The following is a 26,648-nucleotide window of genomic DNA, read 5'->3' on the forward strand; positions in this document are numbered from 1 at the left end:
CTGTTGATTAGAAATCCCTGCCTGGTTCTCTGAGAAAAGAACACTGATGTCAGGTTAGATTCAAGACAAACTATGGGAGAACAAATAAACGCTGTAGGAAAAATCTGATTCTGTCAACTGAGGTTGCTGAAAACAAAATTAAATATTGCCTCAACTTTCAGCAATAACTTCTAATTATGAATTCTTCAGTGTCTGCCAGGATTAATATAACTCTATATCCTTGGGTCTCTCTGAAAAATTCTTGAACAAACTGAAGCTAGATCAATTCAAAACGCAGCAGTGAGACAGATTCTGAATATCAAGAAGTAGGAATCTATTTTGCCTACACTATTTAGGTTACACAGGCTCCCAGTCAGGCAAAGGAGAAATGTATAACCGTATGTCTGGGACATAAGGAACTGAATAATTAGAAAGCAATTCACTTGTCATGAAAATTCTCACTCTAAGAGACACCTGGTGATTTTGCACAGATTTTGATGCGCTACTCTGGGTGGCAAAGTTATTTCAGTAGTAGTCGTTAGGCTCTGGAATTGTGTGATTGAAGTTCAGGAGATTTTTGAAAACATGGCTGTTCCTTGTTAGCCCTAGAGTCTAGTATCTATTTTGATATTCCATTTTTCGGCAATATTCCAAAAATAAACCCTTGGGCGACAGACCAAGGATTTGAATAATTTTATCTCCGTACTAATTGTTTAAAAAAATCAAATTTAAATACATAATTTCAACAAAGGATATCCCATTTAGTCACCATTACTTGTTTGCCCTCCCTTTTCTGCTGACAGGAGGTGGCATCACCCTCTGCCTGCCCCCACGAGACAAGCTTGCGCTGCTACTGTGCTCTGCGCAGCACTGTCGCTCTTCCATGCCACTGCCAGTTGTCTTTTGTCCAGTCGCAATGCGAGGGTTACAAATCCACACATTGTTCTATTCTCCTTTAACCTACCCATCAACCTTCATAGGCATGAATTGGGGTCATGGGGAAAATATGTGTGTCTGCCACACACTCCATAAACGTTAGGATAGGAGTCCATTACAATAATAGCAAAAGGCATAACCAGAACACGTTTCAGGTCAGCCCCTTCAGTCCAATATTTTGGGTGCATATAAAAACTGGTTTTGTAGAGGTAGCTGGTGTGATATTATCTATGTAATATGTTATGCTGAATGAGTTGAAATTTAGCAAACCCCACCACTTTCTAAGATTCACTATCAGTTAATTTGCCACCTATATCTCTGCTCCACTTTTCCTTCAGATGTTAATAGGCTCATCCTGGTCATGTCCAGTAAAAGTGAGTGAGAGAGTGAGAGAGTGAGAGAGTGAGAGAGTGAGAGAGTGAGTGAGTGAGTGAGTGAGTGAGTGAGTGAGTGAGTGAGTGAGTGAGTGAGTGAGTGAGTGAGTGAGTGAGTGAGTGAGTGAGTGAGAGAGTGAGTGAGTGAGTGATTGAAAGAGTGAGTGAGAGAGTGTGTGTGTGTGCGTGCGTGTGTGTGTGGGTGTGTGGGTGTTGAGCCATCAGCAAAGCCCACATTTCCCCTGAACTTCCTCACAAGTGCATTAAATGTAAAGAACTACCCCAAACGAACTGTGTATGCCTGCTGTAGGCTGTGAAACAAATACATCGGTCTTAAATTTGTATAGGAACCACAGCAGTAATTTGGGTGTGAGTGCATCTTCGCACGGGTCTAGGACAACAGCTGTTGCAGACATTACCTAGCCACCCCCATCAGTTTGACCGTGGCATCGTGTTTATCTGAACTCTAAATAAACATGTCAAGATTTCGGTGTTCCCATTTACCAGAAACATCTGCTTCACCTCTAGATTGCTCTATATATTGTACTCTTCACCCCCAACATGAGATCAACCACCATTCTCCCCAGTGTTCGAGTTTTTAAGGAAACTTTACAACTTTCAGTGTTAGCAAGGACCTGGAACAAAATTTCTGCTACCAAATCTACATTGTTGTGATAAATTTGGATGCACTAATAACGGAAGGTGACATCCTTCCAGGCAAGATGCAGATCAGGGACAACCCTTACCTCCTTGATTGACATCAGTGGGTACAGACATTATTTTTTAGCATTTACCTTTAATCCTAAAGTGTTGCAGAATTGTGTCAGAGCATCCAAGACTTTGTCCTAATCTTTCTCTGCATTTTTACAATTGAAAAGCAGGTCATCTGCGTATAGGGGAATCATGTGTGTAATTCCAACTTCTAGTCCCCACCATGTGCTTGTAGAAATGATGGCCTAGGACTCCATGGCTAAGGCATGCAGGAAAGAGGAAAGGAGGTAGCTCTGTCTGGTGCCCCTTTGGCTTGACGGTGACTTTGATATTACCATATAAGTCCTCATCCTCGCTTTTAAATCCATGTATAGCAATATTGCTACAGTAGGTTCCCACATAACTCCACAAGGAGTACGCTCCCTCTGGACATCTTTCCAGACACCAATTCATAGATTGCAGTTTTAATCTCGTCCAATGACATGGTTCTTCTCTCTGAAAAGGGGGCAAATCGGTTAACCTCATTGTGTGCACACATAAAACCAATTGTTTGAGTATGCACTTCATTAAGAGTAGACTTTCTCATAGTAAGCCGATATTTCAACATTTATGTTTAACTGGACGTGCATAATCCGTCCATCCAAATACCTCAATGCCATGATGATCTCTCATAACCCCATGCCAGCTAAGAATATTTCCCCCACCCCCTCAATCTAGGTCCCTCACTGAGCTGTCTCACCACAGTCATAGTTGATCATTCAGTGCTCTGACCTAACTGGGTCTCGTCTATATGAGTTCCTCTCTTGCCTGCTCATCTCCAACTGTTTTAGTCTCTAGACGCCTCTCCCCATTTGCCAATCGCAGTATCGCACTGTTAAGAGGAACGTAAATCCCTTGTACATTCTGAATGTGCATGCCCTATATCAAAACCTTAACAGGCATCCTATTCCAGAAGCAAATTTCCGATCGAAACCTCATTAATTCTTCAGTAGTCAGTTATGTTAACCGTAACAGTGCTTTAGTAGGCCAAGTCCCCTATTAGTCCTCCTTGTAACCTTCAACATGGGGACTTTTGTCCTCATCCTACCATAACCTAAATATTTCAACAATAGGCCAGGATACACATAACCCTGTCCAATCAGAAATGTAGTGCATGAGTTGGGGAATAATATGAAAATGCAATCTTCATGGGACACAGCAAGTGAAACACCTCAATCAACTAACAGCTGTGTAATATTTGTGGTTTAATGACAGAATGTACATAATTATTAATTATGTACTTTATAGTGGTCGCTTAAAAATTGCTTTTCTCATTTCTGAAATAGACATTTCAAAAAACGCCACTGCATTTAATTTTTGCTCAAGTGATAATAACCTGCACATATGCCTGTAACAGGATCCAGCTTAGATTTTGATCCAATATCAATTTCTCAACTTTTCATATTTGATAGCCTTCTGAAAAGAAATTACGGGGACTCATCATGATAATAGAATGCAATATTTAAGAATGGAGACCTTCAGCAACTTTTTTTGTTCTGTATCCAAGCTGAAATCTACTTAAAAGCAAACAATGTTCAAATGTGCTCTAGAATGACGGCTTAGACAAGAATGGCTTATGCAAGATTCAGCATACTTCACCAACAAAATAAGTTAACATTTGTTGAGAACCTGAACAGATCTATTTCTGCAAAACTAACCAGTGCTATTCAAGCAAAAATACACAGACAGTATTACAAGGTATCCTTGTTAACAGGGTACTGATGGATACAAGAAAAGGAAAGATTGAACATACCTTCTTCTGCTTCCCTCTCTTGCCTTTGTAGCATTTGCTGTTCAGGCGGCAATGCTTGCTGAAGAAGCTGCATATAGAACTCGTTCTCCTTCTGCACCTCTTTTTGTTTTCTTAACCTCATTTTGTAACTGACATAACTTTTGAAACCAAATCCCAATGTCACAACAGGGTAGCCAATACTAGGAAGGAAACAACAAAATATTAAATATATACCGGTTTGAGATGTGTCTGAAACGCACGAGATTCAGAGGCCTGAATCAGTTGGGTGTTGCTGCAACCCAACACGCATTTAAAGCTCACAATCCAAGAAAACTGTATGCATGTCATTAGGAAATTAGAATTTTATAAAATTATAGTTCAGTGCATTTAATAAAACGGTTAAACAAAAGCTAAGAACAATGCATTTTATTGAAGAGTGTATAAACTAATTACATACACATCGATCAATTGCGGAGACCCTTGTGACTCATAATCAAATCATGAACTGCACTTTGAACAAAGTACAAAAGCAAACATAAATTCACAATATGGGTGGCTCAGTTTAATAATCCAGCCATGACAAACAGAAACAGCGATTCTGTTTATTTCAATATTTGAAATAAATAACCAGAACCCATAAAAATGTTGTTAAAAAAAACAAACTAAAAAGAGTGCTAAGTCCCCAAAACATTCTTTGCTTCTGAGGGGGGGGGGGGCAACCAAAGATATTGTTGGCACAGACTACAAAAAAAAAAAAAGATCAAATCTAAAACTGCCATGTCGCACTGGACTCTTGCGACACGTTCAGCCTGTATAGGCATTTTATAGCCAATAGCAGTTTGTACACTGAGATTCTTGAGCCAACGCTTACAATGCTAACAGCAATGCCCCAAGAAGCAGAATGCTGTAGGCCAAATTGAAGTCTACATGGTCACGTTTAACAGTCAAAAGATATGAAAATCTGCACACCAAAGAATCATGCCGTGTGTACTTTACCTAAAAACACATGCCCTGATACAAGCTGTAGGTATGCAAATTCTTGCTTGAGGGAAAGCCAACTTTCCAACTGCAGCGATTCAAAGCTCAAAAACACAAAACTGTTGCCTAGACAAAATTTACATAGGTGCAGCACCAGCATACACCACAAATACAGGGTGAACTGCTTTGCTGAAGTCCCGCAAACGGCAGAGCAGATTGGCATATGGTGTATATATTTCCAACGGCAAATTAACCCACTTTTTTATAATTAAATACACTTATATCATCTTGGTTGTACAATTAATAAACATATTAACATGCAAATAGTGACATTCACATCATAGCCTTTCTCTCACGGGCCTACCGATCCCACACATACTAGTACATTGGAAATGTACAGTTTTTTAAAAATAATGAATGCAAACTATATTAATACGTTGAAATACTCAGTTACTGCAATAGTTTGAAAGGTTCATCGACCAGTCAAGGCCCTTGCAGACCCTGCTGCTGCCTCACAACGCACCCTCTCACCTTGTTCTCTCCCTCTGACTTTTGTGCCCCTTCTATCATTCCTTTAGCCTTTTTTCGCTCTCTGTGCTATTTCTCTCACCCCATTTCTGACTTTGCCATCGCTTTAGCTCTTTTCTTTGACTTTTGTGCCGTGTGTCTCCACCTTCTCTGCCTACCCCTTCCGGCGCCACTTTACCGCACTCTCTGCGATTGCTCCCTCCTCCCTTAGTTCCTACTTGTCCCTTTCACCTCTCTCCTTCCCCGTCATCGAGCCACTCCTCAGCCCAAATAATCGCCCCGGTACTCCTAAGTCCACCCCACCTCCAGAACCTACTTTACAACACCCGCATCATGGACCAGCATTTGAGATGGTCATAGGCCCTGCCCTCCTTGGACTTACCTGTGACCAGCCCTCTGACTGGTCACGGTCCTTTCAGACCCGGCTCCAGGGCTTCGGGCACCCATCTCGCCTCGCTCTCTCTGAACTTTGAGACACTTCTCTCGCTCTTTTTGCCTCTTCTTGTTTCTTCTACCATTTTACTTTCTCCTTTCTTGACCATTGCTATTTCTTTCGTGCTTTGTGTTTTTTCTATCGTTCTGTGCCTACTACTCTCTCACTCTTTGAAACTTTTCTGTTGCTCTTTTTGCTTTTTTTTGCAGTTTGTGCCATTTCTCTTGCTCCTTTTCTGATATTTACCATCTCTCTCACTTTTTTTGACCATTGTACAGTGTCTTTCCATCTTCTATGCATGCCCCTTACCCACGCTCTCTGCGGACCCCTCCCTCCTCCTGCTGCTCGTTGCCTGCCCCTTGCGCCTCTCATTCCCTTCTGTCATGATCCTGCTCAACCCCGCCCACCACCCCATGCACTCCTCCCCCATCCCAGGATTTATTTAATTGCAGCCACGACAAAGGCAAGCCTGTCCTTGCCAAGCGCCAGAATCTCTGGCCTTTCCCTGACCCACCACTACCCTGCCGCTCTCCTTCGCCATTACAACCCTGGCATCATGCAACCCTCTGCTGGCACACCTCAACACACAACACAAAAGGAGCTTTCACCTGCTCCCCCTGCCGCTTTGCCTGCATCACCTCTCCCGCAACTCCAACCAAGATCATATTCATAACACCCAACTCCTCAAACACCTGCCAACAAACACACTTGCACCACTCACACACCAATATCATGCATACTCCTTAAAGGCTCGCTCAGCAAGCACACCATGGAGATATGGGACCTACTGGATGCGGCCACCTCAGACCTCATGTTCCTCATAGAAAAATGACTGGCCACTGCCTCAACACCAGACACTGCTACCCCTATAACCCTCTCGCTACCGGATATAAGTCACTAGGAAAGACAGTCTAAACAGGCCTGGAGGAGGCCATCATCTACAAAGACACCTTTAACAGCACCACCTTCTCTGCAGCCGGAACAAACTATATGGAATACCTCAACTTTAAATTACAAATCACAGCAAACTTAAACCTGGGTGGAATCCTAGTCTACAGCTCCCCAGGCACCCAAGCCAACTAAATCGGTCCCCTAGTTCTTGATTACGGCGAATTCGTCCTCCTAGGAGACCTCAATTCCCTTCTAAAAGTTCGGGCCGATCCCAATTCAACGACCCTTCTTTTTTATTTTTGATAACTCTTTATTGAAAACACGGCATGACAGGCAGAACAAATATCAGACTGGTACATAATGGCAACATGATAGTGGTTCAGGAGTTACACAGGAAAAAGAAGCAAGAAAACAAAAACCCAAGAATCACAGTTAGAGAGTATTGAGATCTTATGTTACCAGTTCGTCTCTCGCCCACGGGGCTCACATATGCTCAACGACCCTTCTTGAGAGCCTAGGAAACCTGGGACTAATTCAACACGTCACGGAGCCCACCCATGTCGCCGAACACTGCCTAGATAGAGTCTTCACATCCTTCAACAACATCACAATCAACACGCCAAGATCAGTCATATGGACAGACCACGCTACAGTCAGTTTCACAATGAACATTCAGCAACACAGAAGAACCCCCACAGCATGCCCAGCAAGTTGATACTGGAACAATCTAACAGAGGTGAATTAGATTACCACCTCAAAGACAACAAAACTGAACCTACAGACCTCCTGACATGTATCACTGTAAACTTCAACAAGTGGATCACCAACTGTGCCAACACTTTAGCCCCCAAGGTACAAAGCCTGAGAGCATCAACTAGAACACAAGCCAGGTGGTACAAGGAGGACTTCACAATGACCAAGTGACCGTGCAAACAACAGGAACAGCAATGGAGAACCAGCAAAGGGGACAGAGGAAAAAGACGCTTCCAAAGCTGTTCCGAGAAGGTACCAACAGCTTATCCGAGAAACTACAAGGAAGCCACTAGCAGAGAGAATAAACGCCAGCTCCAACAGTAGCAAAGAAATAGTCGCAATCATCAAGGACTTCACCAACCTGCCACAAGCAACATCAGCACATCACTAGACGTGTGTAACAAACTCTCAAACTTCTTTTGCAGCTAGAACACAACCATATACAGCAACTTCACCCCACAACCGGGCTCCCTGACTCTCTTCAGAAGTCTCCCAGTGACGAACAAAACAAAGACAACACAATCACAACATGGGACACCATTAGCACAGAGTAAATCACAACAATCATTAAGGCCATAAACACCAGTGCCCCATCACGCCTTTGACAAAGCATGGTCTCCATCAGAGAGGCCCTTACCATCATTCTCAATACTTCCATCTGACAGGCAATTTTCAAGAACCATGGAAAAACGCAGGAGTCTATGCCCTGCTAAAGAAACTCAGCCTACCCATCCAAATTCCCTACTAATATCCCTCTTGCCTCTTCCCCCTTCCCCTACAAAGCCATGGTCTTGGAAAAAACAATCAACAAGCATCTCTCCGACCACCTTGCCAAACATAAGCTTATCAATGCCACTCATTTCGGATTTAGAGCCAACTGTAGCACAAAAACGGACCTCAATGCTGAAAAGGATAACATCCGGATGATCCTCCACAAAGAGGAAAGCACAGCCCTCATTCTTTTAGACCTATCCTTAGCCATCAACACAGTCTTTCATCCCATTCTTATCCAATGATTCCACAAAGCAGGCATCCAACGACACACCCTCAAATGGATCTACTCCTTCCTCACTGTTGGAACCTAGACCATCAACATACGCCCTACTCCTCTGAAGCTCGAGAACTAATTTGCGGAGTCTTGCAGGGTTTCTCACTCAGCCTGATGCTCTTCAAAGTCGCATGATTCTTCTGGCCAACATCATACACAACATAAATATCCTCGCATATGTCAACAACACGCAGAGGATACTGTCTGTCTCGGACAAAACACGAACACCAGGAACAAGTTCACTACATGCATGATCAAAGTGGCCACCTGAATGAAATCCAACTGCCGCCAACTGAACTCAGGCTAGGTCGCAAGGGTGGTCTTTGGGATAGACACCCCACAAGGGGTCTTCACCTAGTAGACAACAGACCTTAGACCCAAGCCTTGCTCACAAGCAAGAAACCTCATAATCATCTTAGACAACAAACTGGGCATAGCTTCACAAGTCAACACAGTGTTCTCATCCTGCATAAACAACTAAGGATGCTAAAGAAAATCTTCAAGTGGCTACCAAACGACACCAGGAAAATAATGACCCAAGCTCTTATCAGGAGTGGACTAGGCTATGGTAACAAAGGTATGCAGGGATAACCAAACAGCTCAAAAGAAGACTGCCCAAAACGCAGTACCAAGACTAGTCCTCAACCTCCCACCCTAACCCCACATCACACCACACTGTAGGGAACTCCACTGGCTCCCGATACACTAGCATGCATCTTTCAAACTCCACACCCTCACCTACAAAGCACTCCAAACCAGGCCCTGTCTACATGAATGGCGGCATTCATTTTCATTCATCCTTCCTAACTCCCCTGCCAGTCTCACTCGCACACACTCAACACATACACAAAAGCAGAACAGGGGGCTGCGCTTTCTCATACATGGCTCCCAAAGCCTGGAGCAACCTCCCACAAACCACCGGAGCCGCAGACTCTTTTGACTTTTACAAGAAGCTGAAGACCTGCCGTTTTGAGTATGGCCTCCAGGGTTGGCCTCACACACTGGCTACAGAGCGCTTGAAGATCCTAACGGGTGATTACTGAGCTATAAAAATACCAACATCATAACATCACTAAACTACATCAGGTAGCACCTTCTTAACTACATATTGTTGGTAGTCAATGCACAATGTTTTGTGAACTGAGGCCAGTCCATTTAAAAAATATAGTTCTCTTCATTTTATTAATCATGGGAATTTTAAGAAGGGTGAATACTTGATAAACAACAGAAGAAATTAACAGATAGGCAGGCACATAGGGGGCGACTCTCTCAGTCAGGAAAGGTTACTTCATTTGAAGAATAGTTGCCCAGTAGGTGAACCGTTACAAAATTATTCAGTGTTAGACGACTAGTAGTACAGAGAAACAAACAACAGCTCTTACCCAGGTCAATATCTAGGAGTCCATTTTAACACACTGAGGCCCCATTTATATCCTGCAGAAGCCAGAATTCACTCTTCAGGCAAATATATAAACAATACAGTCTGCAGTCCAAGAGAACTTTTCAGAACAGAAACTGGCCTGTACTAATATGCATCCAAACGCTCCCCTTTGAATAACTACTCACAAGGAATGCCTGAATTCAAGTGAGCTAGATGATCTCTTTTCTTTTTCTTCTTCCTCCTCCTCAGAGTCAGCACCTTTCAGACAGCTGCACTATATCCAGGGTTCTTTCTCTTCGGCAAGAACTCTGCTGGACTTTACTGGGGCCCCTTCAATAAATAAATTGAACTGCTCTACTCCTTTTCCTTTTTTTCTGTATCCAATTAGGTAATTTATGACTCTTCTACAGTACTGTAGCTACGCCGCAGTTTTCCTCAACTTTCATGCTTAAATCACACCAATTTCTGAATGGTCTCTCTGAATCTCTTGTTCAGTTTTGAACCATAATCCATGGAGACTGCCATTATATCATTAAGTTTTTGCTATGCTGGACTCAGTAAGTACCCAAACTCATTAAAGGAGAGCACACATCTGGAAATTGATGCAATAGCCTCTCATAGCCAAAGAGGTGTACAACAGAAAACTCTAAACGTGCAAAGTAAATACTTTATTAATACACATACCTGACTGAAATGCTACAATCACATCTGTGATTTGAGCTACTATTTGGACAAACTGCCAAAAAGCACCACACACACCAACCCGGAGCTTCTTTTTCAGATTTAGACACATGCACTGTCAAAATTTATGCCTACAAATGGCAAACCCCTCACTATACCGCAGGGCACCAACGAAAGCAAAAAGGAAAAAATGGCAGTGATTTAATGCTCCTAATTTAAAAGGTACCTATAGTGTTTGGTTGCTTTGCTCCATAGTGTAGAGGATGATCGGGAGAAATTGACAGCTGAAGTATTTCAGCAGACCAAAACTAGTGATATTGGATCTAAGAAAGATTCAGGAAAAAACAGCCTCAGCAATACATTTTGAAAACTAGAAAGACTAAAAAAATCTGAATTATCGAAGTGGTGGGCGGAATGACATAAAAAAAGAAAAGAGTACCGAGGGGACTCAGAATTCAAAATGTTCTAACTTTTGATGATCTTGACGAGGATCTTCTCAAGGAATGGGAAGAGAATCTGTATGCCTCATCTTTCACCATGATGCACATCTTAATTAAAAATTCAGAGAGGAAAGTGGAACAATTGAAAAGCCAAATAGCTGAACTAGAGAAGGAGATTCAGGATATGAATCTAAAAGAAGCAACAGAAAAGAATTATGCAATTCTGAAACATGTAATAAATCGTCATCAATTACAAATTAAAGATAAGAAATTAAGCAAGATTAGACGGGATGACAGGGATTACAGTCAGGGGAGGATTTTTAAATTTGCGAGAGGCTTTGATGAAGCACCGAAACCCAACCAAACTACATCTACGGATGGTCAGGGGGAACTAAGTTCAGGTAATTACAGCAGTTCCAGCATCTCAACCAGTGATGAACCAGTGACAGGGGCACTAGGAGCTAGACCAGTCACTAATTCGTCTTTTTTCGAGGAAATGTCGAGAATAAAGCGAGGCAAGAAAAAAGTGTTAGGAGAAAAAGAAGGGGGAGGAGGAAAAATAGGAGGTATCAGAATTGAAGAAGACTTACCAGTGATATTGTTGATCGCAAACGAGAGGTGAAGGGATGGTCCCAAAAGAGGGGCTAGTAAATGGAGGTATATTATGCAGGAAGTTTATGTAATATCCCTAATTTCTTGTCTTTTAACAGACAAAGATACTTAGCTTGAATCGATAGAAATTTTGCATAAAATACGGAGGAATATCAGAACTAGCCTAAACAATTGAGGTGAGTGATACTAAAAAGAGAACTTAAACAGTGTTGAAATTTTATTGAATAAAATGGAAATAGGTTTTCCTCTTCCCAACATTTATACATAAAAACTTTACATTTTCAGAAAACGACATGGTAGAATCTGAGAGCGTAAAAACAGATTAAGAACAGGAAGGCATACTGACAGATATTCCACAGAGGACTAACTAATTTGGAAGGTATAAAGCGGGGATTACAATGTAAAGAGTTTATGAAGCTTTTGCATGGGTTTTGGTCAAAGATGTTGAACGGTTATGAATTAGGAACATTAAGCATAATTGGTACGTGTTCCCACCATATTGGTAATGTGTCTAAAAGCAATTGTAAAATAGATTGTTATATAGGCAGGATTTTGAATTTAATATCATTTAGTATGGCATATAGGCAGGCTTCCGCATTATAAATATTGGTAGTTTTAATAGTCATGCTGAAATTGTAGTTTGGTCACGTTGGATATGTAGAAAACTGAAAGTGAATCAGACAATGAAGTACAGATTTTTTATTATTTGTCTTTTTTTTACAGCCCTGATGATGTCCCAAGAGGGACGAAATGCGTAGGCTGTGGAGTGTGCATTGTGCATTTAATTATTTATTTTGTGAAATGTCCTCTTGAAGAATTTTCTGAATGAAAACAAGATGAAAAAGTAATCTTCATATATTAATAAAGGACTGGACTCAGTCATAAAAAGAAGCTTGCATTGGAATTGGATCATTCATGGACTTCAATATTTAATTGTTAACATTTTGATGATACTGCCGCTCCTTCTGCATGGTTTTTGGTAACAACAAATATTTAGGTTAGATAAACCAGCCAGGCAAACACGATTCAATCTGTTTAGTAGAATGATGTTGAAAGCAAGGCGTGGGCCTGAAGCTAGATGTGCCTTGGTGAAGTCAAACTACACCTCAGTGATGAAGGCCAATTGGCAAACCACATGCATGGAATGCGTGTGTTCTCATTCAATGGTTGGTTCCTGTCTGTAATAACACCAAAAAGCTCAAATAAAAAAGTAATTAAACAAAAAACGCACAGTAAATACTAATGGTTGAAACAGATTCAACCATTTACAACCATGGCTTTTTTTGCTATTCATGTGAACACAGATGACAAAGGTACTTGCATGATTGAACTGTCTGAGATTATAGATTATGCTACTTACCCTGTAAGCATCTGTTCTTGTCATATAGTGCTTTAGATTCACATGCTTTGCATAAATCCGCCATCCTCTGTTGGGCTCGAATGATTACAAGCTGTTTTTGTTCCAAGAAGTTTTCTTCAAGTCTCGAAGATGTGCGACTCCTCATCTTGGTAATGCTGCACATGTCCATCAACGCCATCTGCAGATTGGTTTGCGTGGGTAGGTGAGAATGTAAGAATACTGTGTATGTAAGCATTGAGATGGCCATGCCTTAGTATGAAATAAAATATATGAACTGCAGCCTACACAAGAATATGTGGAGGAGGAGGGATGGTGCATGTGAATCTACAGGACTACAGGCCAAGAACAGATGCTTACAGGGTAAGTAACATAATCCGTTCGAGGCAAGTGTGCTGTAGATATGCATGCTGTGCATAGACTGTAAAGCAGTCCCTCCCCTAGGTAGTGGTTAATTTGTGGGGGCTGCAGTTATTTGAAGGAGAGTCTGAAGTACAGCCATACCAACATTGGCTTGTTGGCAAACAAATACATCGACACAATAATGTTCTGTGAAGGTGTGTGGAGTAGACTATGCTGCTGCTTTGCAAATACAAGCAATAGGAATGTTTCCTAAAAAGCAATGGAAGCTCAAATTTTTCTAGTGGAGTGTGCTTTTGGTGGAATAGGAAAAAGTCGTTTAGCCTTTGTATAACAGGTCTGTATGCATTTAACTATCCATCTTGAAATGCCCGATTTAGAAATTGCGGTTTCTAAACAAGGTGCAAAGGCAACTAACAATTATTTAGTTATTCTAAATGATTTAGTCCAGTCAATGTAATACATTAATGTCCTTTTTACATCTAAACTCTGTAATGCCCTTTCTGCAACTGTGCCTGGTTGTGGTAAAAACACAGGTAAATCAATGGACTGATTAATATGGAAACTACTTTTGGTAGGAATTTAGGGTTAGTTCTGAGCACTACCCCTGTCCCTGGGTAGTTGAAAGAAAGGCTCTTCTTGGGTCAATGCCTGAATTTCACTGACACGTCTAAGAGAAGAAGTAGCAATTAACCCTTTTGGTGCTTATGACGGAATGGTTCTGTCATGAGCACCAGCGCTTGCGTGCTCATGACTGAACAATTCCATCATGTGTACAAGTGCACTGAATCCCTCTGCTGTAAACATCAGAGGGATTTCCTTCTGTTTTTTTGCCTCAGGAGGTGGGGGAAGAGCTTCCCCAACCTCCCGAGGCGTTTTTTTTCCAATGCAATGACGATCGTGCGCATGGCGCGCTGATGTAATTACATTGGAAATAAAACTGAAATTAGCCGATCGACTAGTTTCAGTGCTTTGGTGCTCGTGAGGCTATCCAAGCCCGAGCACCGAAACACAGGGGAGAGGAATCATAGAAAAGGGGAGAGTCCCCTTTCCAATGGTACCCCTCCCTAGTGGATCCCTGATTGGGGATTACCCCAGGAGGGCGAGCTGCAAGCAGGCATCCGCCCACTAGACGTATGGGTGGAGCGGTCCCATGGGCAAGGGTCTTTGCTCCCCCTATATATAAATGGGCTTATTCAGTCTTTCTGAACCCCCCGCCCCCACGGTAGCCCCCAATCAGCCCTCCCTGGGAGCAGAAAGCCTGCTAGGCACCAGGGATTATTTTTTCAGAGTTCCCCAAAAAAATGACATAGTCTTTCTGCCCCTTCCCCCCGAGGTAGATGGGGCAATAGCCCCTTATCTGCCTCCATGGGGGGGGACAGGGGGGGAAGGGGGAGGTGCAGAAAGTCCACAGTCCACTAGGCACAAGGGATTTTTTTTTAATCATTCGTAGGTGTGGTTGCTGCCCAGAATGGGCATGTCGATGCCCCAGGGAAAAACAAAATTGCCAGTGTCTTTCTGCTCCTACACAGGAGGCAGATGGGGGCATTAGGCCCTCATCAGCCCCCCAGGGGGGCAGAGAGCCCACTAGGTACCAGGGATTATGCAGTTTTTTTTAATACGTAGGGGTGGGGGATTTCCAGAATGGCCATGCCAATGCCCCACTCCCCCTCTAAAAAATGGCTACAGTCTTCTTCCCCCTTGGGGGCATACTGGGGCAATATCTCCTGATCTGACCCCCGCCAGGGCCAGTGCCTAGTGGGCAGAAGCCCACTAGGCATTGGCCTTTTTTTTTTTTGCAATGTGCTAAGCTGTTGAATTTGGACCCTAGCGCAGCCGGCACCTAGGGAAACCTAGTAAACCTGTACATTTTTCCAAACTAGACACCCAGGTGAAGTTAGAATGGATTGACGTGTGTGGCTCTTACCACGTACTGTTACTCAGAATCCCTTGCAAACCTCAGACTTTGTAAAAAGAAACATTTCTGTGATGGAAAGTTTTTAGAATCTGAGAGGAGCCACAAACTTCCACCCACCCAGCATTTCCCCAAGTCTCCTAATAAAAATAGTATCTCACTTGTCTGGGTAGGTCTAGTGCCTGCGACAGGAAATGGCCCAAAATGTCAAAAAGGCAGGTGACTCCCTCGCAAAACAAGGTCTTTTTGTAATCGATAATTTTGAAGTGCCTGTGGCGGGCACTAAACCTACCCACACAAGTGATCAAGTGATGTACCATTTTTATCGGGAGACTTTTGGGAGGGGGGCAAGGGGGTGGGAGAGAGTGAATGATGGGTGGGTGGATGTTTGCGGATCCACACAAATTCCAGAACTTTCCATCGCAGAAAGGTTTGCAAGGAATTTCGGGTAACAGAAACTGGTCAGTCACACAAGTCACCTCATCCTGGATTCCCCTGGATGTCTAATTTTGAAACATGTATAGGTTTGCTAGGTTTCCTTAGGTGCTGGCAGACCTAGGGTCCAAAGTCCATAGCTAGGCATATTGTCAAAAAAGGGTCAGTTTTCACTGGAAAAATTTGATGTATCCACATTGGGTGTTGGGCTGTTTCCTGTCGCAGGCACTAGACCTACCCAGACAAGTGGGGTACCATTTTTATCAGGCGACTTAGGGGAACACCGAATAGTAGAACAAGTGTTATTGCCAATTGACTTTCCTTGCATTTCTGCTATTCAAATGTAAGGCAATGTGTAAAAAAGAAGCCATTTTGAAAAATGTCCTCTAACTCGCATGCTTGTATGGGTACCCACAATTTCGGAGATGTGCAAATAACCATTGCTTCTAAATTCTATATTTTGTTCCCATTTCGGAAATATATAGGTTTCCTTGGTACTTATTTTTATCTTTTTATATTTTACCAAATGAATTGCTATATACCCGTTGCACAATGAAAAAACATTGCAAGACGCAGCTCAGTTATTGCCTCTGGGTACCTCAGGTTCATTGTGAACCTACAAGTCCTATACATCCTCGCAATAAGAAGGGGCCAGCGGACATATCGGTATATTGCTTTCAAATATCTGCCATATTTAGAAGAAGTTACAGGTGAAAATGTTGGCACAACCTGCAGTTTTTTCCAACCCAATTTCTATAGAGAAACCTTGAAGGATCTACACAAATGACCCCTTGCTGAATTCAGGATTCTATCTCCTTTTCAGAAATGTATATTTCTCCGGTATCCTTTATGGCTTTCCCGCACATTTCTACCAGGAGGGTGAAAGCACAAAAAAAGTAAAAATAGGCTATATTCTAGTAAAATGCCAAAACTGTGTAGAAAATGTGGTTTTCTGACAAAAAACTGCACGTTCCTAAAAGCTGGGAATATGGTGATTTTAGCACCACAACCCCTTTGTGGATACCCTTTGCAGGGAAAAATCAGACGCTTTCTTCTGAATCCTTTTTTCCCCATTTTTACAAAAAAAACACAACAACAATTAGCCAATTTCTCGGTCCCCTCCAGGGGAATCCACAAACCCTGGGTACCTTTAGAACCCTCAAGATGATGATGAAAAAGACACAAATATGGTGTGAATGCCTTAAGTGGACAAAAAGTTACAGAGGCCTAAGCGCAAACTACCCCAAATAGCCAAAAGGCTTAGCACAGGGATGGGGGGGGGGGGGGCGCCTAGCAGCCAAGGGGTTAAAAAGGCAAGCTTCCATGAAAAATAATGCAGCTGACAAGAATGTAATGGTTCGAAAGGCGGGCCCATTAATTTTGTTAGGACAATGTTTAATTTCCATGCTGGGGCAGGTGGAAGTCTACGGGGAATTATGCTTTTCAGTCCCTCCATGAAAGCTTTTAAAACAGGAATTTTAAACACTGATATGTGTTGTCTGTTTTGTAGATAAGCTGCAATAGCAGAAAGATGTAATCCTGAAGTTTGTAAATGCAATAGGTATAAGGTAAGTGTTTGTACCTTTGCCTGAAGAGGCTTAACGTGTTGTTTGCGACAGAACACAACATATCGTTTCTATTTTGCTGCATAACATTGCCTTGTAGTTGGTTTACCAGCCTCTTTAAGAGTGTTTGTACACTCGAGGCAAATTTAAATATCCAAACTCTAGGACTTCAGGAGCAAAATTGCAAGATACCCATCTTTGGGACTGTGATGTCTTCATGTTCCATGGTTCTGCGTAAAATTGTCTGGGTCCAGGTGAAGCTTCTCATGTGGGACTAGAGATAGTTCCATGAGTGTTGAGAAATGTAGGAGCGTTTAGTATCATGGTGAGCGATGTTTGACTGAGTTTCCTGACCACTAACAGAAGTAGTGGGAGAAGTGGAAAAGCGTATGCAAATATCCCTCACCAGTTCATCCATACAGCACTGCCTTTGGATTGATGGTGGTTGAGGTATCTGCTTGCTAAGTGTGGACATTGTGCGTTTTCTTTTGTTGCAAACAGGTCTATCTGTGGGAATCCCCATTTGCGAAAGCATGGCTGAAGAACATTGGGGTGAAACTCCCATTCGCTGACTTGTTGTGATCGGCTCAGAAAGTCTGCAATCCGACTGCTTGTACCTGGTACATGTTCAGACGATTTTTGTGATGTATTGCTAACTTCTATATATTCTGAGCTAAGCCAAATAATTGGAGAAAGAGTGTACCCACTGTTTTTGTAAATAAGACATTGTTGTCATATTGTCTGTTCGAATAATTACAACTTTATGCTGTAGGTGAGTTAGGAAGGCTTTGATCACTAGAGGAACAGATTACAGCTCTTGCAGATTGATATGGAGATTCTTGTGTTTGGAATCCCATAGTTCCTGAGAACAAAGGTTGTGGAGATGTGCTCCTTATCCTGTCAGGGATGCATCTGTTAGATTTATTTGGAGAACTGGGTCTTGAAACGGCAGCTCGCTAAATAGATTATGTGGATTTCACCATTGCAGAGAGTAGATACGTGCTGCTGTTTACCAACACTAGATCGTGAAGTTCACCAAGTGACTGAATCCATTGCTGGGAGAGACATAGTTGTAGAGGTCTCATATTTAGTCGGGGGACGATGTAAATACAAGATGCCATCATGCCCCGAAGTCTGAGAAATGTTTTGGCTGGAATGTGAGTTCATGTTTGAAATTGTTGGTTAGTGTATTGCGTATTCTGCCTGTGTTTGGGGATGCGATCACAAGATTTGTGTTGAGCATGACCCCTAGAAACGCTAGAGTAGTAGCTGTCTGTAGATGAGATTTTTTTAGGTTGACAATGAACCCTAGTTGATGTAGTAAATCTAGGGTTGAGTGTTCTGTTTGCAAAGTGTGAATGTGTTTGCTTTGATTAGCCAGTCGTCTAGATAAGGCAAGCCATGAATGTTTTCTCTGCGCAGATGTGCTGCCACAACTGCTAAGCACTTTGTGAATACTCTTGGTGCTCTAGTGATCCCAAAGGAAGACATTTGTACAGATAATGATTTCCCTGAAATAGAAATCTGAGGTATTTTCTGTGTGCAGGATCATTTGCTATATGGAAATATGTGCCCTTTAGATCGAAAGGTTGCCATGAAGTCTCCCTTTTGCAATAAAGGGATGGTCTCTTGAAGAGAGACCATATGGAAAGGTTCTGATATATGTAAAGATTTAGTGGTCTGAGATCTAGAATGGGCCTGAGAGATCCATCTTTTTGGGAAATAAGGAAGTATAGTGAATATACTCCTGACTCGTGAAACTGTGGTGAAACTGGTTCGATGCTCCTTTTGGCAACAGACCTGTTATTTCTTGTTGCAGAAGGATTTGATGTTGCATAGATAGTTTTTGTTTGAGGTGAAATATTTGGAGGAGTTATGAGCTCCAGACAATTATCATGTTGGATAATGTTTAAGTCTGTTGTAACTGAATTCCAGTTTTGGAGAAATTGTTGAAGAGGACCCCAACCGGTGTTTGGTGTTGTGGGGGAAAGGTAAAAAGGAGTCACTGCTTATTATTGGTATTTGAGGAACGGTTATTGTTTCCTCTGCCTCTTCCTTTGAAATGGTTACCTCTGTAAGAACCTTCATAGAAGGTTTTGGTTGCTGAAGTTTGTCACTGAGTTTTATATTGTGAACCAGAAGTATATGTGGAAGTGGTCCTTGCCCTTGGTTTGAAATTGGGCTTATGGAAGGAACTTCTATAGGTGTTAGTTTGTAGAGTTCCCGTTGATTTTGCTACCTCTGTGCCCTTTCACAGTTTCTCAAGAACTGTTTCCACCTGCGAGCCAAAGGGATGTTCCTTATCAAATGGGAGGTTTAATATGGTCTGTTGTACCTCAGGTTTGAAACCCCACACCCTTAACCATGCATGTCTTTATTAGGACACTGGTATTTATACTTCTAGCAGCAGTGTCGGTTGCATCTAATGCACACTTAATAGAGTTGTTGGTGCTACGTTTGCTTTCATTAACAATCTCTTGACCTTTTTTTCTATGCTCCTCTGGGAGGTGTTGGAGAAGTCCCTCCAATTCGGCCCAGTGGGCCCTGCCATATCTTGCAAGTAATGCTTTGCTGTACGCCAATAATTAGCTGCTTGTGCCGCAACACTTTTACCAGAGGCATTCATAAATTTGGATTGCTTTTCTGGTGGCGGTGCTACTCCAGGTTTTGGGGAGTTAGCCCTTTTTCTAGCACTGGATAACACTAAGAGTCAGGAGTTAATTGACCTCTAATAAAAATGGGGTCTGATGGTTTGTATTTTTTATCAATGTGAGGAGTAATTATTCTTGCTTTGACAGGTTGTTAAAAAAGGTCATCTGCATGAAGTATCATACCCTTTAAAAGTAGAAAGTATTGTGCCCCTCTTTGTGTAGTAGATAAGGTCTCAAAGAGGAAACCCCGTTCTATTGAGTCCTTATATAAAAGCCACCCAATAAAAGTGGCTGCTCTGAGATCCTGATAAGCTGATGCATCATCAGGTGATGGACGGCTAGGATATAAAATCAGGATCAGTATTACCATGTGGGTCAATATTATAATCTTCCCAAGGATCCCCTGGTTGTGTGTCGTCTGGGATGTCTTGGTCCTCATCTACTGTTGATTGAGGAGACATATTACCTGCCAAAGATAATTGGGGTAAGTGAGGTGGTGGTGGAGGTGTTGACTGTGGTACAGGTGAAGTAGGAATGGGAGTGTGTAATGGACTAGTTGCAGCATCCTTTCTTTTCTTCTTTAGGGGTTGAACAGGAACATCCAAAGACTCCTCAAAACGCAACTGCTTCTTAGGAGTATGTTGTTTTGGTGGCTGTACCAGAATGTTATTTTTTCCAGGCTGAATTTGAAGTGATTTCTATTTTAGATCGAGCTTTTGGTGAAATTGCTCTGGATGAGATTTCTAACCGAAAACCAAGCATTTCGGTGGAGGTAGCTTTGTCTCTGATAAAGGAAGGTTTGATCCCGAACATTTTTTTTGGTGCTGAGACCAAAGAGTGAGGTGTTATGGTCTCGGATTGAAGGGATATAAAGGCCCTTTCTGTAGGCCGAACGTTTGGAGCAGAGCCTAACGGCGAGGCTTTAGAGTCATGTTTGTGGTGCATGCCATGGCTTGTGTGAAGTGGCAGCCCGTGAGCAGTTTTCTCTATGGAAGATGAGGATTTGGTTTTAGGAGCAGTGATATTCTTACTGGTGGTACATTGTTTTTGTGCTAGCTGAAGAGTAGCTGAGTCTTCTTCTGATTGCGACTCGGACTCATGCATGAAAAGGGATTCTTCTTGCAACGCTGATGCCTCTTCTTCCTCCTCTTGTTGACCGAAGATGTCGTCATCGTCCATTTGCTTGCGCTGCATTTCTTGTCGTCTAGCCCTTTGATTTCTAAGAATCTTTATTGACCAAAAAGACTTACAGGCCTCTCAGTGTTTGGGCGAGAGACGCAAGTTGCAAACGGGATGTTGGTCGGTGTGAGGGTATTTGGAGTGGCACTTCGGACAGAAACGGAACGGAGTATGTTCTTTTAGCAGGTCATTCTCAATCTAGAGTCGAAAACCCGCTACGTAAACTATACCGATTGAGAAAATGCAGTTGAGTTCTATAACAGACCGAAGGAAACTCAAACCGGAGCGAGAGATACTACAACTGGACCCGTCAGCGGAAAAAAATCAATCTGAAGATGAAGTTGATGATCATGAGCAGTATTCCCAAGAGGAGGAGTCACACTCCCTGGTGAATCAAAGAAAACGTATTGGAACAAAAACAATTTTTAATTATCCAAGCCCAACACTAGATGGAGGATTTATGCAACGAATGTGCATCTACAGCACACATGCCTCGAACAGACACTTACGTTTTTTTGTTGGTCTAGCACATCAATCATTTAATAGCCAAAATTGCTAAATTGAAATGTTATGCCCAACTGAGCAACAGATTACATGGCAGGCCAGCTGAAATTGCAAGCAAACTGTAAAAGGTTCAGCTTACTGGTGAGTAACCAAAGCTGACTTTCACAACAATCAGCCTAATCTTTTCTCCTACACACACATAAGTAAACGATAGAATAGCCCTTAGTGTTTAGTTTTACAGCCCTATGAGAAAAGGGGCTTCTGAAGCACCCGTGTACAGATAATAGAGGCAGGGATTGCTTCTTGAATGCAGACTCTTTCTATTTCACACTGGACCACAGAAGGAGGGGGAACTTATCTTCAACTGGAGGCAGAGGACAAAAGCGACATGCCATCAGATAACCAAGATTTGGAAACCGTATAGGATATTGCCTCTTGACCAGAAAATAGTTCATCTAATAATTATCACTACAGAAGCCTCATTTCTTGTTTAAAGAGGGGAGATCCAGCAATATAGTACCTTGTCATACAATTGGCATCCAGTCAGTCTTTCATCGCCAAGAGGTGAATATAATGAGGAGCAGTTTTAGTGAGTTATGAGCCTGCAAGTATTAACCAATATTGCTAAGCAGTCCACGCAAGTGCATGCATCGACATGTAAAGTTATTTACAACAATATAGAGCAACCACTAGCTTTGGAAAAAGAGACTGGCAGGGATGTCTGGAATTAAACAAAATAAGTACTAGGTGGAATGCATGAATTAATCACAACCACTGGTAAATAATCTGGAGTTACTTGCGTTCCCATTCAGAGGGAAGGTAGCAGAGTAGTTTGGCTGGAAAAGTCCCTTTTCAAGTGTGATCACGGCTGATTTGCATATGGTTGGCTGCTGTCACTAATAGCAATAATAGTTTCGGTGGCAACGAACGGATAGGTTTTCCGCTTTTCTGTTTAAAGATTCCTCCCTAAGGAGCATACGGAATGGATGAATTGGACCTCTAGGGTGTGGAATGTGGCGGCTTTCACTGTAAGTCCAAATTAAAGAACCTGCCGGAAGAGATTGGTGCTCGACTCGCACGTCATACATGAATTTGAATGTATGAATTTGATTTGGCCATTAAGTCCTGATGAGGCCTGGATTGATAAGAGGCTGAAACGCGTCAACACTGTTTTTTGAAGACACCAACTCAAAAAAAGTTCTTTTGACTTAGTTGATGAAATAAGTACTAATTAGGAGTGCTAGAGAGAGATAGGTTAAAAGCTTCTAACCTGGTGACACTTTTTGATTTTGGTTTGTTTTGGTGATCTGTAAATAAGGAATGTTTTTTAATTTACTGTAGATAAACATCCTTGGTTAAAAGTAAATAGGGCAAAAGAACCTGAGAAATTGGGTTCGAAATAACGTGTATATAAATGTAAATGTATTTGTATGTGTATATATGTATAAAGTGTGTATAGTAATGTTAAATGTGAGATAACAGTACTTTAAGATAAAATATGGTTTAATAAAAAGAAATATTTAAACCATATACATGTAGATTAAGTGTGTTGAAATGGCTTATTAAAATTGGAGATGCTCCTTACATATAACTTTTTGGATTAAATCCGGTAAAAAACGACTTTTCATGGAATGGATAATTTATGGTATCCATTCTTAGGAAATTAGATGGACAGATAACTATTCCGTAGGCTACATTTTCTTTGTTTTTGATTGTACTCTATACCCGGAGGCCTATGGGTTAATCGGGTTGCCCATGTAATATATTCATCACTAATAGCACAGACAATGGAATGGGACCCTGTGAGGTTTTTAGTGTCTGAGGTTAATTTAACCATTCCAACCATCACATTTTGTGCCTAAGTAGGGGAGAGAGCAGCTTAATGCAGAGAGAATAACAATAGAATCCAAGTTCTTCTGCTTTCATGGGGATTTCAGAACAAACAAGCATTCTACCCTTGGACAGCAGGGGTGATTTCTCCATGCAAATAGTTGAATGAGAACACCCCACAATCTCCTCCACTTATTCTCAAAAGAAGGGAAGGCCTTTAATGAAAGAGTTGCTCATTCAACCAGGATGGAGACAGAAAAAACAGCTAATCTCAAATGACTTACATTTATGAAGGAAGGGACAAGGTAGCATGAGGAATGTGTTTTGCAAAATACCCATCACAGCTAGAGGCAGAGAACGTTACTAGAAGGGATAGGGCGCAGACCATGATACAAATCAGACAGGATATGCGATAATTAGAGCTTGACCAGTGCTATTACCTTATAGTCTCCAAAACAAAGAAAACCGGAGCATAAATAGCCTTTTTACATAAAAATACTGTCTATGTGGCAAGGTTTATGCTATGTAACCATCAGTATTAAAAATAAACAGTCTTGAAGAGGAAGTTGATTAACATTGGGGCACACTTGCAGATTATCCAACTTGCAAAAGTGAGCAGATTATCCAACTTGCAAAAGTGAGCAATGTACAGCAAGGAAAACAAAAACCAGGAAGAGGCACAACTTATTTCATCTGGTTAGGCAATAAAAATGGCATGGAGAGGAGAGGCATGCAGGCGTTTATTGCGCACAGGTGCAGAACATGCAAGACAAAACACACAAGGTATCCCCTAACCATTCACATTAGAACAGTGTAACTGCCAAGTAAAATTTGGTAGTATAGCAGTTATCAAGCTGTTAAAAGGTCACTCCTGCAAACACAAGTATGTCTGATCATGTAATCAACATATGCATTTGCAGCAACAACAAAACAATTGAAACTTACCAGTGTGCAGCAAATGGACGGCAAAGGTCTACATGAAAATTCTTTAGATCTTTAAATCTAATTGCTGCTTCGATGTAAACAAAAAGTATCCATAACGATACTGTTGGTAAACACACACCCCTTTCTGTGGGCAAAAAGTAGAACAAACAGTTATCAAAACATTTATTGAAGTGGCTTTTTTAAATAAACATTTGAGGAGTTTCTTGGGATTGGTTTTTGTGAGCACTAAAGACAAGCTCGATGACAACTGCAAATCAATGTACTTTTTGACCTGATCACACACACTGTTTTCGATTTCATAATGCCAGAGGCAAGTGAGCTGTTTCCTTTCCAACACTTACGTTTGCCTAACTTTCCTTTCTCAGATTATCAAGGAAATATTGTGCTCCCCCACAAGTGAGTGCGGATAGTAAGAGGGAGTGAGGAAAATGCCGTGTTAATGGACGTAACTGGAAGTATTGTCACAGAGTCAAACACAATTTATTGTTAGATGCGGCAAACTATTAGATTAGGATCCGTGAATGAAGTGCATGTAAAGGCATAGTAGAACTATTATACTACAGACTAAACATAAACCTACTTTCACAAATTTACAGAAACCCATTAGTGACCACAGTTGGGACTGAATCTAGAAATGTAAAAAATTGCTCATCTGTGTTGACTTACCCTAAAATAAGTATTATAAAATTTTCAGTATTAATTTATTATTAAGTTTTTCAAGAATGTATTGCTTTAAAAGGAAGGAATTCATTTGTATATGTTATTACACAACATTCTGTAATTTACAATTACATATACTTAACCAAATAGTATGTATCAGAAATAAATAGCGTAATTATTCTTATTACAAATAAAATACAGCACAGTCAAATGTCCATCAGAAACCCTAGAAGGTTTTAGGTTGAGATGTTCGGGCTGCACTTTTAAGAAGGAATGAAAGATATCAAGTCAATGAGATTTAAAAAAAAATTCATGAAGACTAAGCCCCCCAGGCATCAAATTTCTTTACAACTGCAGATAATGTTTAAACATTGTGAAAAGAAGTTCCCGTCAGCAATATGTCCAGCCGTTCAGAAATCCCTGCAGCGAACTGGGCTCTTGTTGCAGTTACCCTCCCACTTCTTACCCCCTTTTTAGCTATTAGATGCTGATTTTTGACTCCGACAGTGCACTTAGGCCCGCTAACCATACCATACGCCAGTGCTCCTTCCCTAAAAGAAATGCGTTACTTACCTGTAACTGCAGTTATCCAGTATTAGTGTCTTTCATAGATTCACATGCCTGAATCATTCCCCGTCGTCGAGACGGGAGCCTCCGGTATATAAAAAGTAATGTCTTAGAGACATACATAAAGAAGAATAGGCCCAAAGGTCTCACCTTAGTAGCCTATCCACGTCCTTTTGCAGGAAGGACCAAACAGAGCAGGCCCCAAGGGTCCCACCTTGGTGACCTATCTGGGTCCTTTTGTAAAAAAGGACCAAATAAAGTAAAACAGCCAATCAGCTACTACCTCCTTCTAGAACCTTCCTGCCAGGAGCCCAAGTCGCTCAGATTTTCGTACGCACCAAACTAGTTAGGCGTAAACTCATTAGAGAGAAAGGTGAGCCCTGCCAGGGGAGGTGGGAGGGTGCATGTGAATCTATGAAAGACACTAATACTGGATAACTGCAGTTACAGGTAAGTAACGCATTTCTTATCCAGTATTTGGGTGTCTTTCATAGATTCACATGCCTGAATCAGAGTAGTGAGCAATACATTATGCACATTCTGTATGAACATCAGGTACAAGCATGTAGATAATACATAACTCATGACTAAATCACAAAATGCAATGTCATAGAAATACAACAAGAGAATGTGCATACCCGTAAAGGATGGAGGGATGTAGTAGGGCTCACCTTACTGGAATAGATTGCGAAGCACTGCTCGGCCCACTGCTGCATCCTTCATCAGCTCAGTATCCAGGCAGTAGTGCCTGGTGAAGGTGTGCGGGGACTTCCATGTCGCCGCTCTGCAGATGTCCAAGATCGGCACTCCAGCGAACAGCGCCGCAGATGTGGACATGGCTCTAGTTGAATGAGCTTTGACTCGTGAGTCTAAAGCCCGTCCGGCCTTGTCATGACAAAAGGTGATCGCAGAAGAGATCCATCGTGAAATGCTCTGCTTTGTTAAGGGCATGCCCAGTCTTGGCCTACTGAATCCAATAAAGAGCTGGGATGACTTCCTAAAGTGTTGTGTCCTGTCGATGTAGAATTTAAGACATCTCATTAGATCTAGAGAATGTAAAGTTCTTTCTGCTGCCGTGGAGGGATTCGGAAAGAACGATCTAAACACCACTGGTTCGTTAAGATGAAAGTCCGAGGGGACTTTTGGAATGAAGCGAGGGTTAGT

The 26,648-nt window shown here is 41.8% G+C and overlaps 1 protein-coding gene across 2 annotated transcripts in view; it reads right to left on the bottom strand.

Annotated features, from left to right (window-relative positions):
- MACO1 (macoilin 1) overlaps positions 1 to 26,648 on the bottom strand; it is a 349,950-nt gene that overhangs the window by 252,374 nt on the left and 70,928 nt on the right. For both annotated transcript variants that reach the window (XM_078682713.1, XM_078682714.1), the window contains exons 4-5: positions 24,258 to 24,381; positions 3,793 to 3,971 (exon numbers count right to left, since the gene is read on the bottom strand). In XM_078682713.1, the coding sequence (XP_078538839.1) occupies positions 3,793 to 3,971; positions 24,258 to 24,381 (303 nt within the window). The remainder of the gene's footprint in view (positions 1 to 3,792; positions 3,972 to 24,257; positions 24,382 to 26,648) is intronic.

Source organism: Lissotriton helveticus, chromosome 3_1 (genome assembly GCF_964261635.1).
Source record: "Lissotriton helveticus chromosome 3_1, aLisHel1.1, whole genome shotgun sequence".
Taxonomy (NCBI): domain Eukaryota; kingdom Metazoa; phylum Chordata; class Amphibia; order Caudata; family Salamandridae; genus Lissotriton; species Lissotriton helveticus.